This window comes from Ceratotherium simum, chromosome 6, assembly GCF_057802395.1.
Source record: "Ceratotherium simum simum isolate JZ-2026a chromosome 6, ASM5780239v1, whole genome shotgun sequence".
Lineage (NCBI taxonomy): Eukaryota > Metazoa > Chordata > Mammalia > Perissodactyla > Rhinocerotidae > Ceratotherium > Ceratotherium simum.
The window spans coordinates 21,304,383-21,325,993 of NC_141905.1; the positions used below are offsets into that span (position 1 = coordinate 21,304,383).

The 21,611-nt window shown below is 43.5% G+C and overlaps 1 protein-coding gene across 2 annotated transcripts in view; it reads left to right on the forward strand.

Annotated features, from left to right (window-relative positions):
* The first annotated feature begins 17,048 nt into the window (after positions 1-17,048).
* Positions 17,049-21,611, forward strand: part of RAB4A (RAB4A, member RAS oncogene family) — a 50,562-nt gene continuing 45,999 nt past the window's right edge. The window contains exon 1 of one of the 2 annotated variants that reach the window (XM_004426878.3): positions 17,049-17,254. In XM_004426878.3, the coding sequence (XP_004426935.1) occupies positions 17,224-17,254 (31 nt within the window). In that variant the 5' untranslated portion in view covers positions 17,049-17,223. The remainder of the gene's footprint in view (positions 17,255-21,611) is intronic. The other variant, XM_087431957.1, reaches the window with a different exon arrangement.

The window sequence follows — 21,611 nt, forward strand, 5'->3', positions numbered from 1 at the left end:
CGGCCCTGTGGCTTGGTGGTTAAGTGCGCGCGCTGCGATGCTGGTGGCCCGGGTTCGGATCCCGGGTGCGCATCGAGGCACCACTTCTCCATTCATCCTGAGGCTGAGTCCCGCATACAGCAACTAGAAGGATGTGCAGCTACGACATACAACTATCCACTGGGGCTTTGGGGGGGAAAAATTAAAAAAAAAAAAAAAAAAATAGAATATATTGGAGTATATGCAGAAGCCATATGGTTCAAAACTAATTCAGCCTGATCTTGTTTTTCCAAAAGGGCCTGACATGGCTTGTTGAGCATGCATTGTATATTTGCTTTAAACATTTACAATGTCTCAAAGACAAGAATGAAGCCCTTAAAGATAGGGATGTAACTTCCCCCATATCAGCATTTCTTTTAGGATAAGCATCTCTCCCTAAACTAAGGATTAATTACTCACCTACTTGTGACCTTGCAACCACTCACCTTGTGACCACTGACCTGCTGTGTTCACTGATATGCTGTGCCGGCAAAGCAATCTCGTAACTATTGTAAAAGGGACATTCCTATCAACAAAGAGCATACAAAGATGTATGCTCTTTGTTCCAAGATGGTATATAACCACTCTGTATACCCTACTTCTTTGGTGGCTTTCATTCCTTGGGGAAGGAAGGCCCCAGGCTAGTCTTCAGATCTGGCTCATAATAAACTCACCCCAATTCTGATTTATAGATTGATTATGGATTATTTGCATTGACGGTGGCCTACAAGACCCCATGCTCTGCCCTCACCCTTTGCCCACTCAGCCGTGCTTGGTCCCCTGATCTCCTGCCGCTGTCCCCAAACACCCAGCACGCTCCCATCTCAGGGTCTTCCCCTTGCTCATATCTCCTCCTGGAGGGCTCTCCCAGATATCCACAGGGTGTGCTCCCTCCTTCCCACTTCAGGTCTCTACTCAAGGGTCTGCTTATTGAAGAAACCCACCACTCTACATAAAATGGCACTACCACCTTCCACCCCTCCCCAGCACGCAGGACCACCGTCTATCCTTCCACTGTACATATCACTCCTGCCACATTATGTACGTACGTACTTATTTGTTCGTGTTCTGTCTCCTCCCACAAGCAAGTATGCCTCATGAGGGCAGGAACGCTGCTTTGTTACTGCTGCATCCCCAGGAACCAGATCAGAACCTGGAATTAATTGTCATACAATGAAGATTTGCTAACCACATGAACAAATGAATAACTTTGAAACTAGCACCAAAGGGCACTGTCAACACAGAGGTGAATGCACCAGAAGAGCCCACCTTTGTTTCTCCTCCTTTAGCATAGATTTTTTTTTCTTTTTTAGTGAACAACACAACACAATGTGACTTCTTTAAAAGAAAATCCACCAACAAGTTAATAACAAGGGAAATACTGAGGGATTTTCCTCACTGCTGGACACACTCGGTTGTTGAGTAAAACATTTAGAAAATACACTGCATCTTCCGCCTCTAGGCTTCCTGACATTCCTTGAAGATATTAGATTGAAACAAGAAGCACCCAAGTCAACCATTTCACTGAGCCGAACATTTATAAATATAACCTTGATGGATGTCACCTTCCAGATGGAACAGTACGCACTGAAGTCACCCGGCCTTTCTGCTGCTCTAGAAACCACTTCCTACGTTAGGGGCAAACTGTGCCTGATTTTATCTGTGTTAAGAAAGAAAAGTCACAAATTACAGTAAGAGCTTATCTTATCACAGGCCATTATTCTTTTGACAACTAGAAGAATTTTTAAATCACATAAGTAATTCATACACCCTATAGAATAATTAGAAAGCACAAACAAAAAAAAAAGAAAAAATTCAAAATTCTACCACCCAGAGATAACAATTATTACCATTTTGATGCATATCCTTTCACCATTTTGTCAATGTATTCATGTACATATTTATATGTTTCTTATTAAAATGGAACCATACCAAAACAAGTGCTTGAAGTCTGCTTGAAATCTGCTTTTCCTCTTAACATGCAAGAAGATTTCAAAGATGGGTAGAGCTTTCACAAGTCCTCAAAGGGGCTTCTCACTTCCCCCAGTACAAAACATGATATGTTTCATGAAAAGAACACAAGACATGGGCTCAGGGCATCTGGATCCTGGTCCCCATTCAATGGAGCATTGGATGATGGGACACTGGGTAAGACACTGTAATTTTCAGAGCCTCTGTTTCCCTTTTTGTTAAAATGGAACAAATAGCTACTATAGCTAGGCACAAATAAGCTCTGTGGCTTTTCTCTTTGGGTGCTGAAATGTTAAAGAATAGAAAATGGAAGGGTATTTTCAGGTGTGGCATTACCCTGCCACCTCTAGGCTTAGTAGAGCCATCCTAGAATCTTCTGAAGCCCCAGGGACTGCCGTAAATCCCTGCCACAGTTATTCAAAAGCTGGGTAATTTACATGCTGGCTGGGCATTCTTGCAGAAAATGCCATTCATTCGTTCATTCACTCACTCACTCAACAATTGTAATTGAACACCCATCCTGCGCCAAGTGCTAGGGAGAAAAAGGTTAGCAAGACATGCCTGATATCTACTTTCAAGGAACTCAGTCTAGGGGTGGCAGATAGTTAAGCAAATGAGAAATTCTGACACAACCTGGTGGTTGTCATGGAATATGTGAAAGGCTATGCTAGAAAGTCGTGGTGGGGCTGCCAGCTGTGACCAGGGAGTCCACTGAAAGCTTCACGAAAGAAGTGACACCCTGAGCCTTGAAGAAGGAACAGGATACCAGACCACAATGATTAGGAAGGTTGGAGAAGGGAGAAAGTGAGATGGGTGGAAAGGATCTTAAGGAAGAGAAAACTACCTGTGCAAAAAACCACAGCAGGTCTGGAAATTGCGAGTCAGTCTGAAACCCCAGAGCGAGGAGGGTGGAGTATGTCCAGCAGCAGCTGGGTCGGGGCAGAGAGTGGGGCAGCAAGCCTAACAGAGGGACACCGGCTTTAGGGTCAGAAGAAACCAGGCTCCATCCAAACTTAGCCATTCACTTGAGATGGGGCCTTGGACCAGCTATATCTTATCTCTGAGATTTCCCTTATCTCCAAATAGGAATAATAAAACCCACTCCCTTGGAAGGTTCTTTTAAGGATTAGAAAGAGTATGAAAAATGCCTACTACACAAGAGACACTCAATATGATGTTAATGTTGTTATTGTTATTAAAAGTAAGTTGGGGTCAGATTATGATACACTAAGGAGTTTTTTAGCCCATGGGCAATGGGGATCATGGGAGGATTTTAAACAGGAAGCTACATAATTAGATTTGTGTTTTACAGAGCTTTCTGTGGACCAGTGTGCTTAACCTGGGATCCTCTTGAAATTCTATCTAGGATATTCTGTGTAAATGTATGTGTGTGCTTTACTGGAGGGAGGGTCCCTAGTCCTCTTTAGATCTCAGTGAGTCTGTGGCACTATGAAGTTCAAGAACCACTGAAGGGAAGAACCTGGTGAGGGAGGCAGGTGGGGGAGGTGGGAGGAATGAGGAGATGCCGTATCATGAAAATACTCAAGCAGACTGTGGAGAGAACCACATAGTAAGGGACTGAGGCCTCCTGCCAACAGCCATGTGAGGGCATCGTCTTGGAAGTGAGTCCCCCAGCCCTGGTCTAAACCTCAGATCATGCAGCCCAGCCAACTTCCTGACTGCAATCACAAGAGACCCCAAACCAGAAGCACCCAGTTAAATTCCTCCAGATTCTTGACCCACAGAAACTGTGTGAAATAATAAATGTCTATTATTTTAAGCCATTAAGTTTTAGGGCAATTTGTTACAGAGCAAGAGATGACTGATCCCATTAACTTATCACAACTCCGTTCGTGGGCATCACTGCCTTTGGCTCATTCAAGAATCAAATTTTCAAGATATTCTCCATTCTGATATTTCCACATGGACCCAGGCAAACTGACTTCAGAGCCTAGCTCTTAGCCACTACACTATACCACCTGCCAGCTTCCTGTATGTAATCATATAACATTTGCACAGTGCTCTATAATTCACAAAATGCACTTACATATCTGATTGTACTTCATCCTCACAGGAAGCTTGGGGTAAGAGGACACTTACTTCTGCATTTCTCCATTGCGTAATTAATAAAATTGAGGCTCAGAGAAGTCGAAGTGATTTGTCCAAGGTCACACAGGTAGCAGGTGGCAGCTGGGACTCAAACTCAAAATCCCAGACTCTGCATTAGTTTGCTGAGGCTGCCAAAACAAAGTAGCACAAACTGAATGGCTTAAAACAGTAGCAATTTATTCTCTCACAGTTCTGGAGGCTGGAAGTCCAAATTCAAGGCATCAGCAAAGTTGGTTCCTTCTGGAGGCTCTGAGGAAGAATCTGTTCCACACTCCTCTCCGAGCTTCTGGCGTCGCTGGAATCGGGCACATTCCTTGGCTTGTGGCTACACCCTCACGTGTGCCTCCATCCTCACATGCGTTCTCTCCCTGTACGTCTCTCTCCTCTTCTTATAACGACACCAGTCATGTTGGATTACGGGCCCACCCTAATGACATAATTTTAACTTACTTCTTAATTACTTCAGCACAGACCCTATTTTCAAATAAGGTCATATTCACAGGTACTTGGGGTTAGGACTTCAACATATCTTTTGGGAGGACACAAATTAACCCACAACACTTCCATAAATTACATTCTTCCCTAGTAGAAAATCCATAGAGAATCATCAGACGGCCTAAACCGGAAATTCTTGGGGTTGTCCTGGCTGCTGCTGTCTTCCTTTGCCACAGTCAAAGCTCAGCCTGGGAAACCAGCATCCTGCAGAGCACATCATACCCACCAGGGGGCACCACTTGACCAGAAAATAACAAAAATATCTGTGGTTTTATTAAATTCCTTAATGAATTTGTTTCTTAGCTTTATTTCCTCAATTAGCATCTTCAAGTTTGATAGCCCAGAGAGATTCAAGGATTTTCTGATTTTCTAATCACAGATTTCTGAGTAGATTTAAAACCCATTGTTCCCACGTATGTGGCAGTGGAGTTGGAACGGCTCGGTGCCGATCAATTTTTCAGGAAGAGAGGGGGAGCTCCTCAGCGTCTTTACAACAGGGCACTCTCTTGGGATGCCCGAAGAGCTAAATTAGAGGCGCCAGGAGCTTCCGCTGGGTCCGAGATTCAAGTGAGATCATGCATCGAAAAATAAGTCGAAGAGCAGGACGGCCAGCTCTCCAGGCTGGATCAATCGCCTCTCTCTCTGAGATAGTTTTCAACTCTAAGGAAAGCTGCCCCAGAAAGGAAGTCTGCATTAGGCCACCACTTCCTTGTCAGCCCCATCACTCCACCCCTCCTTCCTGCTCACACATGTCCCACCAACCCCATTGCATACCAGTTTCCAAAGAGCCCTCACGTTCCAAAACCACTTCTCCCACAAACAGAATTTCCAGTTCCCTTAAGAGCAGTAGTAAGAAAAGGCCCCTCTTGAATTAAACGCAACGTGAAACTCTTAGGCGGAGCAAGAAGGGGGCTGAGAGGAAAACCCATAAAAGCAGCCTCAGTATCAGCAGTCCCTGACTCCTGCCCCTGAGTGAGTCACCTGTTCCCTGGGATTCTGGTGCTTAGCCTTCACAAAGATTGTGGGCTCATCTGAGATGGTTTAAAGGCTCAATGTATTCTCCACGGTCATCTTTACTGTTTCCTTACAAGGCGGTACCATTCATTCATTCATTCATTCCACAAATATTTTTAGGCACCTAAAATGTGCCTGGCACTGGGGCAGGTGTTAGAGGGGGAAGAAAAAGGAAAACAACAAAGGTAAAGTCTCTGCCCTCAGAGAGTTTACATCCTAGTGTCCGGGCCCAGCTAATACTGAACTATTGCTAAATTACAGGTGTGGGGAGAGGACAAGAAAGAAAGGAACCGAACAGATTGTGCTTTAAGAAGGAAATGAGCCATCTCAATGGAGAGGATGGAGGGAAAGTTCTTGAGTCAAGATCCTCCCTAAGAAAGATGAGAGGATGCAGGAGAGATGCTAAGCCTCAGGAAAAGGAGGGGTATCGCAAAGCCATCCTTTCCCACCAGCTTCTGGAGGTGGCTCCTGCCTCTGAAACTTGGCTCTTCCTCTGGAGAGAAAGCTCTGTCTTACTGGAGGAATGATAGATGCCTCCTGAGGGGGAATGGACTGGCCCACAAAAAAATATGTGTCACTTAAAATTTAGTGCATAGTATATTCCTAACCCACCCTGATGTCTAATGAGTAAGGTACCAGAGAAATACCTCTGAGCAAGATGTCTTCACTACTCAGACATAAAGATCCTGCCACCCACCATGTTTAATGTCCTCCTCAGTCTCTGCTTCTCTCCCTTCCATTTTCCACAAGCAGCTGGTGCCTGAATCCTTTCGTAATAAAACCCCTCCCCAGCCCACACCAGGATCTCTCCAAATTTGAGGACCACCTGCCTCAGAAACGCCTGAGGTATTCGTTAAAAAATATGGATTCCTGGGCCCTGGCCCACACGCAGTGAATCAGACCCTCTACAGATGGGATCCAGAAATCTGTGTTTCTAACGGGTCCCTGGGTGTTCATATGTGCTCTACAGTTTGAGAATCTGCAGAAATCTGCACTTCATCTCTGAGAAGACGCCAGGGCCTATACCAACGCAAGGCATTATTGTTGTACTGTGTTTATCATTTTTGTGGGGCATTTGGGTAATGAAAAGTGTTATGGGTTGAATTGTGTCATGACCCCCACTATTCACATGTTGAAGTTCTAACCCCTAGTGCCTCCTAAAGTGACCTTATTTAGAAATAGGGTTGTTGCAGAAGAAATAGTTAAGATGAAGTCATTAGGGTGGGCCTTAATCCAATATGGCTGGTGTCTTTATGAAAAGGGGAAATTGGAACACAGACACACACATAGGGAGAAGGTCATGTGAAGATGAAGACAGAAATCAGGGTGATGCTTGTAGGAATGCCAAAGATTGCCAACAAACCACCAGAAGCTAAGAAAGAGGCATAGAATAGAATCTCCTTCACAGAAGGAACCAACCCTGCCAACACCTTGATCTCAGACTTCTAGCCTCCAGGACTGGTAGCCAGTAAATTTCTTTTACTGTCTTTGTTTAAGACACCCAGATTGTGGTACTTTGTTACAACAGCCCTGGCAAACTAATAGAGAAAGGCAGAATGGTGCAAACACTACATAGTGTTTCATTACACATCTGCCGGCCTAGTCTACAACATTTCAGAGAAGAGAAGACAAATTCTCATGACTCAGACTTAAATCTCTCTCTCCTGTAAAGTCACAGGGAGCATCAATGAAACCTAGGAATCTCCCTCTCTTAGGTCTCACTGGTCATCCACTAGAAGGCACAGTTCACCAAGCTGATGGATGGAAATGGTATTGGCTACTGTTTGGGTTCATATAAAGAGCAGGTGGCTAACACAAATCAAGGAGTTTGAAAGAAGGAGAAAGACAGGCTTCGGAACACCTGGAGATGGAGAATATGGTGGGTATTATTTGCAGTAGAAAAATCCACCCCCCCAATCTCATGGAACATATTATATTTTCCCATGTGACAGCCAATATCCTCTACCAAAACTTTTTAAAAATCAGCCTAAAGAGGACTGCAAAAGGACATGAAATAACTTTTGGGGGTGATATAAAAGTTCTATATCATGATGGTTGTGGTTGTTTGTTACACAACTGTGTATAAGTTGTCAAAACTCATTGACTTGTATCCTTAAAATTGGTGAATATTATTGCACGTAAATTATACCTCAATAATACTGATTAAAGTTAAAAATCAGTCCATAAAAGAAAATTTTGATTAAATGTGTTTGGTGGTGATCAGGGAGAAAAATCCAAAAAGGAAAAAAAAAATATGTATATATATATATACTTGTTTTGCAAACCATCTTTTAAACAAGAAACCAGGCTAAAAATAGACTACATGATTTAAAACACAGTACAGAAAAGAAATATAAAAAAATAAAGATAATTCTATGGTACTTTCATCAGAAAATGGGAGGAAAACACAAGTATTTTAGTATCCTCCATCAGATAGTTAATTTGATATGTAAAGTATGATTAAAAGAAAAGAGGAACCAAAAAATCCTCTTTTTCTGAATAGAGAACAAAAATTAAAAGGACTCATAAATAATCCCTGAGTATAAATGCTGTTAAATGCAGAAATAAGCAGAGAAGCGTTCCCACTAGAATTCATGGAAGGTTTGCTTGTAACTTTCAAATTAAAAGATGAAGGTGGGGAATTATCATGTCACTGAACTAAGAAACATATGCACAACTCTGGCCTTGACTTAACACTGCATACTGTCACATTGAGCATTGGCAGCATATTCCTGCTGGATAAACAAGAGTCTACATGCTTTTAGGGACAGTTTAAAGACTTGAGTTTAGTATTGGAGAATCGGGTGTTAACTTCAATATTATTTTCCAACTTGGAGCTAGTCTGAGCTTATGCTTAATGTATAGATGTGCTCTGGGAATTTATGCTCCCATAAGCATCCAGAACAGGGCTTGGCTCAAAAGGACATTATTTTCCTTAGGTTCCCTTACATTAAAAAATCCGACGTCTTTTGAAGTCACATCTCTGTGTTTTGAGTGTTTTTATATTGTATTTTTTCCCTCTGACACGTTATAGATGAAAAGGAGAGGTCTCTAGCTCAGTTTTGCCTTAGAGAAAAATCTCATCATTGATACTTACTAGCCCTGAGAACTTGGGCAAAATATGTGATCCATCTGGACCTTTGTTTCCTCATCTACAAAATGGGGTAATACTGACCTCATAACTTTGTCATGAGGACTCGCTTTTATAACACATGCAAAGCACTTAGCACTATACCTCGTGTTTATTAAGCACCCAACAATTCACGCCAGTATTAGATGATACTTTTACATGGTTTTATTATAGCCTTTTCACAATTACATGGTGGCATCTAAAAGATCAACTTTTAAATTTCCCATAAATCAACGAGCTTAAAATTAAGTTCATTACTTTAAATTAAATCCATATTAAATAAAGAGCTGCTGGGTTTTATTTCATTCACTCACTCATTCAACAACTATTTAATTATGGAGGGTTTACTATGTGCCAAATGCTATTTTCAGCATGGGGATAGAGCAGGGAATAAAAAAGACACAATTCCTTCCCCTATAGAGCTTTCAATCTAGAGAGGGAGCAGACAATATACTAACAAACAATAGATGTGTTAGGGGGCATTAAATGCTGTGAAGAAGGGAAGAAACCCAGAGCAGGGTGTGTATAAAGTGCTGAGGAGGAGAGGGATCACTCTTTTATATCTGAAAGGGAAGGCCTCACTGATGAGGTGCCATATAAGCAGAAAACATGAAGGCTGTGAGGGCACAAGCCATGCGTACATCTGGGACAAGAGCATTTCAGGCAGAGGAAAGAGCACGTGCAAAGGCCCTGAGGCCAAAGTCTGCTTGATGTGTTCAAAACACACAAGAAGGCCTATGTGATCAGAGGCAACAGAATAAGGAGCGTGGAGGGAGAGGAGTCAGAAGGGAGGCAGACCATGGATGATCTTATAGGCCATGGTAACTGAGATAAAGGGTTTTGAGGAGAGAGCAGCATGATGGGACTTATATTCTACTCCCTCCCCTTCCCTCCTCACACTGGCTGCTTTAAAGGAGAATTGTCCTTTTTGTTTTGTTTTTCTTTATTTACATTTTAATGGGATCACTCTAACAGCTGTGTTGAGAACAGACTAGAGGGAGGTACACAGAAGCAGGAAGGCCAGTTAAGGCACAATGCAGGAGAGAGGTGAGGCAGGCTTGGACCGAGGGGGAACAGCACAGATGGTGAAAGTGATTAGATTCTGGATGTTCTGAAGGCAGTGGCAGTAGGACTTGCTGATGGATCAAATATAGACATGAGTGACAGAGACAAATCGAGGACTCCAAGGTTTTGCCCTGAGCATACTGCCATTTACTGAGCTAGGAAAGATTGCAAAAGGCACAGGTTGGGTTGAGAAATTTGGATGGTTTTATTCTTTAGTATCAAGAAGCCTAATAGGCATTCAAGAGAAGATATCCAGTAGGCAACTGTATAGAGAAGCCTAGGCAAGACAGAAATTTAGGAATCATCAGCTTTAGACGGTATATAAATCCTTTTGACTGGATCAGATTAACTGATGATAAAGAGATGCACAGACTGAGCTCTGGGGTCACAGGCATGAGGAAGCAGACTCCCTGAGCTGGGAATCCCGGGAAGCCAAGGCAGCTAGCGTCCTCAGGACCCAGTGAGGAGAGGAGAGGGCTGTGCAGAGAGCGTGCCAGAGGTTTACAGAGGGTTCCCTTCAAGGCTTCACCACTGCTCAGTGCAGGTGTGTGAGGAAGCTGCCCAGGGCCAGGTAAAGAATCACGTATCAGGATTACCAGGAACAACTCACAGCACTCACACAGGGCCCAGAAGAGTTCCTAACCCCACAAACCACAGTGGAAAACCTCATAGTTCAAGGACATTGGGTTGAGCAGTCAGAACGGTTTGGCCCGTAGGAGAGCAGAATTTGCCAGCCCAAAATACGTCTTTTTGGCTTATTTTCAGCTGATTATTTTAAAGAACATAAGACTCAGGAAGAAACTTTGACCTTCTCCCTAACTGCCCAAAAAAACTTAAGATGGGAAGGCCTGGTCCCAGAAGCAGCTATCACCATAGATAACCATAGTATAATGTGAACTAGGTGTGGAAGACAGGGGAACCTACCAAAGTCCATTTGATCCAAGTCCTCTTCACGTCCCATTGTCTTTGCAGGGCACGGCAAACGTTTGTTTACCAAACGTTTGCTTTTCCATCTCCATGTGAATTGCTTTCCTCCCCTTTGAAGTCCCAAACCACTACCCCCAATCTCCTCTTTTGTCTTTAACTGAAGATGGTATTTAAGGTGGCTTCTTTAGCCCTTTTGGCAAGTTACTCAGTTTTCTTGGGTTTCTCCCATGTATATGTGTTATTAAACTTTGTTTGATTTTCTCCTGTTATTCCGTCTCATGTCAATTTAATTCTTAGATCAGCCAGAAAAACCAAGAAGGGTAGAGGAAAATTTCTTCCTCTGCTACAGGCCTTAGTAATGAGAAAAAACGCTGCTCTGGGCCCACCAGAAAAGCTTAAAAAGAAAACTTGAAAGCATCAAACTCTTTCCAAGTAACTTAACTGCATCCCAGAACAAAACTCAAAAACATATATATATATATATATATATATATATATATATATATATATATATATATAATGTCGGGAGAGAGGGAGAATCTCCCTCTGCCCTTTTCCTTAAGGTTCTTATGGCTGGCCAAATAATTAACAAGACAGGTTAGCAGGAGAAAATAATACCAAGTTTAATAACATGTATATATGAGAGAAAGCAGGGACACTGCGTTTCTCAACACAATAGCAGAATTCTCGTCTTAAATACCATGTTCAGCCAATGACAAAGGAGGATGTTGGGGGCGGGGGGAGTCAGTTACAGGAGATTACCACTAAAGCACAGTAAACAAGAGTAAGGTTATTATGCAGATTTAAGGCCTCACCTTTTACATTGATAAGTTTCTAGAAATGGGGTCACCCCCCCTTTTCCCAATACAGAGAGGGAGATACCTTTACAAATGGAGATTTCCCTTATAAATGTAAATGTCTGTCTGGCAACTCCTTGCAGGGCCATCCAAAGAATGTGGCCAGAGACAGAACTTCTGATAAGATGGGCTTCTTGGTGCCTTTTCTATTGTAACATCTATTTTACATTATATTACAGCCATCAGATAGAAAAATCTGTTCCAGGAAGGAGTTACTATGTCAACTTCTTTAGGCAGGTAGTGGGGGAGGTCAAATGTCCCCCAGAGAAAACAACTAAGGTAAAGAGATAGATTTCCGGGTGGCCAGATCTTGATCTCCCACAATAACATATATTTTAAATATATATAAATATATAATAAATAAATTAAAGTAAATTAATAAAAACATTAAATAAATATATTTATATATATATATAAAATATAAAATGGCAAAAATTACCTGGCATGTAAAGTAGGAAAATATCACTCATAATGAGGAGAAAAGCCAATCATAGAAACTGTCTCAAAAATTACTTAGATGATAAAAATTCATAGAAAATCACATTAAAACCATTATTAAAACATATTGCATATATCCAACAAGCTAGGGGAGAGAGATTGAGAATAAGTACTGAACATGATCTATACCCAAATTGAACTTCTAAAAATGAAATTACAATGTCTGAAAGGGAAAATCTACTGGACGAGATTAACAGCAGATTAAATATCACAGAAAGATTAGTAAACTTAGAGACATGGCAATAGAAATTATCCAAAATGAAACACAGAAAGAAAAAAAGACTGGCAAGAAATGAACAGAATATCAGTTAGCTGTGGGACAAATTCAAGCGGCCTGATATAAGTGTGATGCAGCAGAGAAGTGAGTCAGGGGCAGAAAATGTGTTTGAAGAAACAATGGCTGAAAAAATTCAAAATCTGATAAAAATCACAAACTTACAGACCAAAGAGTTTTCATGAAATTCAAGGACGGGAGCCATGAAGCAAACCACACCGAGGCACGTCACAGCACAGCATAATCAAACTGCTTACACCAGTGATGAAGATAAAATCTTAAAAGCAGATGGAGATAAAAGACAGCATGCATACAAAAAGATGAAGATAAGAAGGGCAGTAGACTTATCAGAAACAATATAAGCCAGAAAACACTGTATTAGGAAAAAAAACTGTCAACTTAGAAATCTACACTCACCAAAAATATCATTCAAAAACAGAAGTGAAATAAAGACTTCTTTAGATATACTAAAGCTGAAACAATTCGAATTATCAGCCGCAGACCTGAGCTTCAAGCTCTGCTACGAGAAGTCCTTCAGGCAAAAAGGAAACACCACCTCATGGAAATCTGAATCTACACAAGGGCCTGAGGAGTCCTGGATGTGATAACTATGTAGGTAAATAGAAAATACTTGTTCTTATTGTTTAAATCTATTTAAAAGAGAATTTGCTGCAAAATGTGGTAAATACACACAGTGGAATATTTTTCAGCCTTAAAAAGGAAGGAAATTCTGACACGTTACAACATGGATGAACCTTGAGGACGATACTAAGTGAAATAAGCCCATCACAAAACGACAAATACTGAATGGTTCCACTTACATGAGGTACCTGGAGTAGTCGAATTCATAGAGACAGAAAGTAGAACAGCGGTTGCCAGGGGCTGGGGGAAGGGGGAATGGGGAGTTAATGTTTGACAGGTGCAGAGTTTCAGTTTTGCAAGATGAAGAGTTCTGTGACTAGATGGTGGTGACGGTTGCACATTATGAATGTATTTAATACCACTGAACTGTACTCTTAAAGATGGGTGAGATGGTAAATTTTATGTTATGTGTATCTTACCACAATTTTAAAAAGAGAGAAAATTGGCTGCTTAAAGCAAAAATGATAGTAATGTATGTGGAGTGTATAACAAATGTAAGAAACAGGACATCCACAGCACAGTTGGTGGAGGGGGATGGAGGAAAACTGTTGTGGACTTCCTATACTCTACAAGAAATGCATTTTACTTGAAGATGGACTGTGAGAAGTTAAAGACCTATACTACAAACCCTTAAAAAAAACATGAAAATAACCTCAGAAGTTATTCCTAATAAACAACAAAAGAGATAAAACAGAATCATAAAAAATGTCTCTGCCCACTGAAAAGGCCTAGAAGCAGTAACATCCCAGTAGCAGCAAACACAGGTGTACACATATTTAAAAAATTATCAAAATGTATACTTTAAACACGTAAAGCTCTATCAGTTACACTTCAATAAAGTTGTCTAAAACAGAAGCTGAATGAGCTTCCTGGACAGGTAAAAGGCTCCTGTGTTAGTCATAATGTATTTCCACATACACTCTCTTCTTTCCTTCTGGAACATAACAATATTGCACTCCCTGTTCTCTTTGAAATTAGGTGTGGCCACGTCACTTGCTTTGGCCCATAAAATGTAAATGGAAGTGATTTTATCAATTCCTGATGGGATCTTCGTGAGCTAATGCACATCTGGTGCTGTTTCCTTCTCCCACCTGAATGATGGTGGGAGCAAGTGTTTAGATGTGACTTCGGTCAGGCTAGATCTACAAATGCCCACATGGAGCCGAGCCTCTCGGCCAGAATGGGTGGGGCCGGTAGTCTGAGTGAGAAGTGAACTTTTTGTGTTAGTCATAAGTGTCTTGGGAGGTCTTTGTTACTGCAGCTAATTTAGCCTATCCTGACTGAATATTCCCTAACAACAAAGGTGTCCAATCACAGAGGCAGTGTTGTTTGGCACTGGAAGGCAAACTGGTCCAGTGGCCTCTGAGGTCTCTTCCAACTTGAAGATAAGAGTTATATGTCACAGCCATCACCAGCCTGGATGTTTAACTGAGGTCATCTTTGCCAGCCTCCACCTGCCTATGCAGAACTTGGCTCCTTCTCAAAGTAACACCCAGATATTTCTGAGTCCTCAAGTGCTCAGACACAAGTTGGCTTATGTTCTTCAACTCCAGTTACCAAAGAAAGTCATCATGTTGTAGAGGCTGTGACCAGTGCCCTCTGCCAAGCCTAACTTGGCAAGGATGCCACGTCCCTTTGCTCCCAATGCCACTGCTCCCTGGAATGTCAGGGTCATGCTGGATTCTCATCCCTAGGCCTTTTGAAGGCTCCCCTCCAGAGAACCAGGCCACTGTTATAGGTCCAACCCTGTGCCTAGAAGTCCAGAAGGACCTTTCAGTCATTGTCCATCTGTCCCCACTGGTCCCTGCAGAGAAACCACTGTCCCCATCCATGTGGTCCTCTGTCAGTCCTGGGGAACAGGAATCCTTGTGAAACTGGCAGCCCCCTGAGGCTCCTAATTGGTCATTAAATGTGAGGCATTGCCAAGGAGCAAGAAGGAAAATACCAGCTATTTGCAGGACCCACTGACCTGAGGAGGAGTGGGTGGGATCTATTTTGGAAGAAATCCTTCTCTCTCCATCTCCCTTAGACTAATCTCCAATGTGCCTAGGCTTTTGGAAACATGCTTTTTACTCTATCACAAACTTCCCCTGAAGGGAAAGGAGACAATAACCAGAGAAAACATACATTAATTTTGGCAATAAGTGTCCCTTGCACACAATTAACTGTACTTCAGAACCAAAGCAGTCTCCAAGAATATTTAGAAGAAAATTATTTTCTCTCAAAGATCCAAAGTTACCGAGATGCAAAGAACCTTTCACATTATTATTCAAGGAGGTTGGCTCCTTCAAACCTCAGCTCTTGAGTATTTATTTCCTTTTCCAGTTGTGATATTTGGCTTTATATTTGCAAACTAAATGATTTCTTTGGGTGGTTTTAACAAAACAGTCTTTCTCAAATGCCTAGGTAAGTCTTTGTTTTCTACAGAATAGAAAACTGCTCTCAGCTTTGAAATAGCAGCTTCATTTTTATTTCTATTACTCTCTCCAGGTTTCAGAGACCCTCAAGGTCCAGTTTCAGTCAATAACCCAAGCGATCACTGTAACCCAGTGATTCCTTTCTTGTCCACAGAAGTTTCTGGCAGGAAGAAAACTTTGATCTAAAGAATGGGATCACTGTCTTTCCTCTGAAATAGTTTTAATCAGGATAAGTCTGCTATACTCAGGAGTGTAAATCAAACCTAATATGCAGAAAGCCACTCAAGAAAGCAACAAAGTATCTGAGCCAGTGAACAAGAAAAGTATACAAAATAACTCTAGGAAATGACAGCTCTCACAATATTTCAGCATGGGGTCCTCTCTGTGATTTAAAAGCAAGGATATTTATTTGCTATTAGGTTCAGAGAGAAGAGTAAAATGTAGAGCCAAATAGCCCTTGGGGAAGAGGGGAAAAGGCCTCAGGGAAGGTCTGATGCCAATTTAGGTGGAGGATGGAGCCAAATGGACTTGAAAAAATATATATTTACTGGCATTTTCCCCACCGTCCAAATTACTTGGGAGCTTAGCCAAGGTATATTTTTAGTATTCTACTATGTCTTTTGAACAACGTTGGATCTTATGAGATACCATGTGGCCCTGATCACGCTCAGATGCAGCAAACTCCCAACCAAGATTCTCTTCCCAATAAATGTTTATGTCGACGTTTCCAACAGAAGGGGATCCTGAATTCAGTTTTGCTCCTTAAATCAAAATACTCACCAACGACTCCTAACCTTAGAAATGCATCTCCAGCTGAGGGTCAGGAGATGCTTCCTGCCCATAAGCCACATTCCCCTAAACTGGGATGCAGAGGGGCCAATGTCTACAGTCTTCCCGGCACTCTTCAGCAGTGGTACATCTTAAGCTTCCGTCGGTTTCCCCCAGACACCAGCTCAGCCCCACCCGAGAGGGCCTGGCAGGTTCAGAGTGAAATCTCAGTCTCCCGGCAAGTAAGGCTGCCTCCCCGCCCACAGGGCTGGCCTCTAGCTGGACACCTGGAGACACTGCCTCCTAGCTACACTGTAACCACCTTCCCGGGTTGAGCATAACAGCTTGAACGAAGTCTTTTCCCGGCTGAGAGCTGCAAATGACGACGACAAAGTCTTTAGTGAGGCGGGCCAGTTTGGCCAAAGGACATTCTTCCTCCCCAGGGCTGGCACTTCGCCTCCTCTGCCCAAGAGCTGGAGCCCACTGTCCGCAGCCCTCCGTCACGCACAAGCCTGCCGACCGTCGGCTCCTCCCCACCTCCGCAACCCCGGCTAAGCCAGCCCCGCCCCTCGGCCCGCCCGGCCTCCCCGCGCCCCTCCATGCGCGCCGGCCTCCCCGCGCCCCTCCATCCGCGCCGGCCTCCCCGCGCCCCTCCATCCGCGCCGGCCTCCCCGCGCCCCTCCATCCGCGCCGGCCTCCCCGCGCCCCTCCGCGGGCTGCGTGCGCAGGCGCGCCCACGGGCGGGAACCGGCCTCCAGCTCCCCTCTCTCCTCCTCCTTCTTCTCCTCCTCCTCCTGGTCCTCGGCCCGGCCCGGCAGGGGGCGGGGGCCCGTGCGCCTGCGCAGAGCCGGCAGTCCGGCAGGGCAGCAGCCGCGGGGTGGCCGGCGGCTGCCGTGGGGACCGCTGCCCCTCCCTCCTCAGGTCCCCCGCCCCACGCCGTGCCCCACCGAGACGCGGCAGACGACCCCGGCCCTGCCCTCCTGCTGGCCTGGCCAGAGCTGCAGCGGTGACCTGGCAAGAGGCGGTGCCGCTCCCAAGATGTCGCAGACGGCCATGTCCGAGACCTACGGTATGAGGCTGGCAGGGGGAAGCGGGCGGAGGCGGGCCGAGGGTCTCAGGGGCGCGGGGGCCTGGCCTGGGCCGCGGGGTCCCGGAGTGTGGGGGGCGCAGGCCGGGGAGGGCGGGGGGCGCGGGCTGCGGATCCGAGTGCCCGAGCGCGGGCCAGGCTGTGTGCAGTCTGTTGACGGGATCTGCTTTTTCAAGTTTCCTCTGGGTTTTTCTCCGCGTTTACGCCCAGAAGGGTTTTTCTTTCTTAGTCTCATTTCAAGATCTCAGGGTTTGGGAAGCCAATTTGAGACTCGGTTTCATCTGTGATATTGTCCCCAGCGAGAGATGTGAAGGACTTGGGGCGACGCCTGTGTTTCAGTGTGTTCCTCAGATATTCCAGGTTGACCTTTCCTGGTGTGGAATTCCTTTCTTTGTAAAGGGATTACAGTGAGGAATTGTCGATAGACTAATCAATTCTTCCTCCGGAGACCTTTTGCCTTATTTACTTCTCTCTCTCTCAGGGGTTTTTAGCCCTTTCTAGGTTGCATTATGGCTATTTATAAATGTGTCATTTTAAGACCATCAACACCTTGGAAGCAGAGCCCTGTCTCCTAATCTTTGCTTCCTCTATAGCACCCACACCTGGAGGTGCTCAACAAATATTTTTTTGAGAAAATGAAAACCTTCCCAACTCATATATTGTGTCTTTTTGTTTTTGTTTTAGTCGTGTGTGGTAAAAATAAACAGTATAGCATACCTCTGCTTTGTGTCAGGGTCGAGGAGATGTTTACCATCTCTGATTGCTCTTTCAGATGTGTGCATTCTCAGATTAAGACTTTGATTTGGAAGTTTACAGAGGCTCAAGTTCAAAAGTATGTACCTCCAGTCGAATCAGTCTTGTCTCGGTTTGTCCTGGTATGCTGCTCCTTTGCTTCAACAAATATGTGTGGAATGGCAGCATGGAGCCAGTTGTTGCTAGGAGGCGCTGTCAGTACTGCGAGGAACACAGCAGGCCGGCTCTGGTCTCATGGAGTTTACAGTCTAGTGGCGATTCCAGTGTTAATCCAGGTGTGACACTAATGAATGGTTAAAACCCAGGCAGGAGTTCTGCAGGAATGTGGTCTATAGAAAGTAGGTAAGAAAGAAACCCCGCCAGACTGGGGGCCAGGGCAGCCACACATGCCAGAACAGCATGTGCCCAGGCCCTGAGGGACATGCAGTTCCAGTAAGGGGGTGTGGTTTAGGCCCCACAGGCCTGGGGAGGGGTGAGGGTGAGGCAGAGAGGGCCTCTCTCCTAAAAGGGGTGGGGTCATAGTGCATTTGCTCCACCTTCAGCCACTCCTGTGACTAGTACATGCCCTGTTCTTGGTGACACTGGGGACAGGACATCTGTTCCTAGAAGGCTTAGGAAATCCTCCAGGAAGTTGCTAGCTTCGTGGGGACCACTGTTGTCAGAGCTGCAAATGCAGTACATCCACATGGTCTGGTTCTCTCTATGGAGAGCTGCAGTCAGATTTCATAGAGAAAATGAGTCTCTAGCAATTTTTGGTTATACTTTGGTTTTTCTTTCAAGTGCTTCTTACCCCACACTTTAAAGGAGCACTAGGGAGGAGTGGAAAGTCCAACTAAGAGACCCAGGTGGGGGTTATGAATTAATAGAAAGGACTGGAAGAGTTCAGGAGCTAGAGCTTTTCCGTTTCATCTGTCTTATATGAGATGATAACTTGATAAAACGTAGCATACCTTTGGCTTCTCCACTTCAGACAGAGTTAAGTGAACTTGTGAGCATGAACTGACTAAATGCTGATCGTAAGGCCTTGACCATTAGTACTGTTATTTCATGGTATCTTCCAAATTTGTTTTTACTTTTTACTAACTGAATTTCATCTTTTCCTCTAATAGAGGAAATTAAAGGAAACTAATCGAAAATTAGTTTTAGAAAGAGCCAGTGTGGCAGTTGAAAGTGCCAACCTAAAATAAAAGTCACCCAAACCAAGTCCTAAGCTGTCACCTTCACTTCTCATTGCCCATATTTGTGCAGCATTGTTCCCCAAAAGTAAAACAATCAGGTTCCCTCCTTTCAGACGTTTGCCTCTTAGATAGCTGGTAAAGGAATGTTTGCCTAACCTTTAAACACCTTTGTACCCTCTGCTCCTGTTCTCTTTTCTGGAAAAGGAGGCTCTGTGGCTTGACAGGGATATGATGAAAAATAAAGAGCCAAAGCTTACAACATACTGTTAATGAGCTGTATCTACCTGCTTTTTAGCGTATTAAAGCAATATTTCACCTTCCATAGACTGAGTAATGTTCAGCGTTTTGCTGCTTTGAAACCACTAACTACGTGAGTACTATGCTTTATATAATGTTGTAATACAAAATTGAAATTTTAAACACATAGGTTTCAGATTGAAACCGTCAGTCTGAATATCCCTAAACGGAAACAGCGTTTCTCAAATATTATTAGATCCACAACATTCTTAAAGCCCTGGCTGGTTAGTGTGGCTTGGGACTTGCCCAGGAGTTCCAGCCATCTGAGACTTGGGAGATCACAAATTGGCCTTACCTAATTTCTGATACCAAAATTTGTGAGACAAAACTGACAAATCAAATAGGTAGTACTAAGCAATGATGTTCAGAAAGGAGCTAAAAAGTATAAGTGGTGTCAAAAATGCTGGAAATAAAAAAAAATTTTTTTTAAGAGCTGAGGCAGTTTGAGAGTGAGGAAAAATCGGAGACAAATCTGTACATTGGAGTTTATGCCTTCTACGGTGAAAATGGTTTATGAAACAAGAACACAAATTGTTGGTCCTATTCTAATTTTTATCACAATGTACTCTTAATATTTTTATTTTGTGCTTTGTTTTATAAGTATTATAGTATTTACCACAAAATTTTGAAAATTATCAGGATATTTTCTTTTAAAAATGTATCAGTATTGGCTGTTATGGGTTGAATTGTGTCCCCCAAAAGATATGCTCAGGTCCTAATCCCAGGTACCTGTGACTGTGACCTTATTTGGAAATAAGATCTTTGTAATCAGGTCAAGATGCAGTGGTATTGGATTAGGGTGGACCGTGAGTCAGTGACTAGTATATCCTTGTAAGATGAGAGGAGTTTGGACGCAGACATATGCAGGGAGAATGTGATGTGAAGACAGAGGCTGAGATTGGAGTGATGTATCTACAAGCCGAGGATGGCTGGCAGCCACCAGAGGCTAGGAAGAAGCAAGGAAAGATCATTCCCTAGAGTCTTCAGAGAGAGCATGGCCCTGCCCACGCCTTGACTTCAGGCTTCTAGCCTCTAGAACTGTGGGACAATAAATTTCTTCTCTAAGCCATACAGTTTGTGGTGTTTTGTTACGGCAGCTGCAAGAAACTAATACATAGGCTTTGGTATTCAAAATATGATTCATGGAGAAGTTTAAGCTTGATAAGGCAAGGTGGAGTGAGGAAGATATTCTAGGTAAAGGGAATAACATTGTCAAAGTCACCTGGTGCCGATAAAGTACAAAATAACTTGCTGTTGGGGAAATCACCTGAATTACCGTTACTTTATTTCATAAAAGACAGGGCATGTAAACAATGTCAACAAAGGAAGCGTGTAACACCATAATAAAGGACGTTTCTCTAAATTGAATAAATTTATCATTTTAAATGTTTGTATTTTTCTTTTTCTCATTCGTTGAAAATTAGTGAACATTTCAAGGACCGAATTTTGGGAACACTACACCAGTTCCCACACTAATGTACCCCCAGTCCCCTGCTTGTTAAGATGCAGATTCTGATTCAGCGGGTGTGGGGTGGACGGAGGTTCTGCACCTGACCAGTTTCCAGGCCGTGCAGGTGTGCTTGGTCCAGGGACCACGATTGAGTATCAAGTCACTATAAATACTACATAATACCTCCATGCCATAGAACTTTGAAAACATTGTTCTTTGGAAAAGCAAAAGTTTATGGTAATTTTTCACCGTCATTGAACTATAAAGCATTCCGATCCTTGCCCATGACTTGCCTTGCTCTGAAGACTCCTAAAGCCCTACCTCCAGTCACGTCCTTCACTCAAGCTAGATATCTGGTTTTCAACTCCCCCCCTACCTATTCCACTTGGATGGCCTAGGAGAATCCTAACACATGTCCCAAACCCAAGTACCCATTCCTACTCCCCAATCTTCTGTGTTTCCCACGTATCCATTTGCTTAAGAGAGCAAGTTAGAACCCGTTTTTTTTTTTTTTTTTTAAAGATTTTATTTATTTTATTTTTTCCCCCCAAAGCCCCAGTAGATAGTTGTATGTCATAGCTGCACATCCTTCTAGTTGCTGCATGTGGGACTCGGCCTCAGGATGGACGGAGAAGTGGTGCCTCGATGCGCACCCGGGATC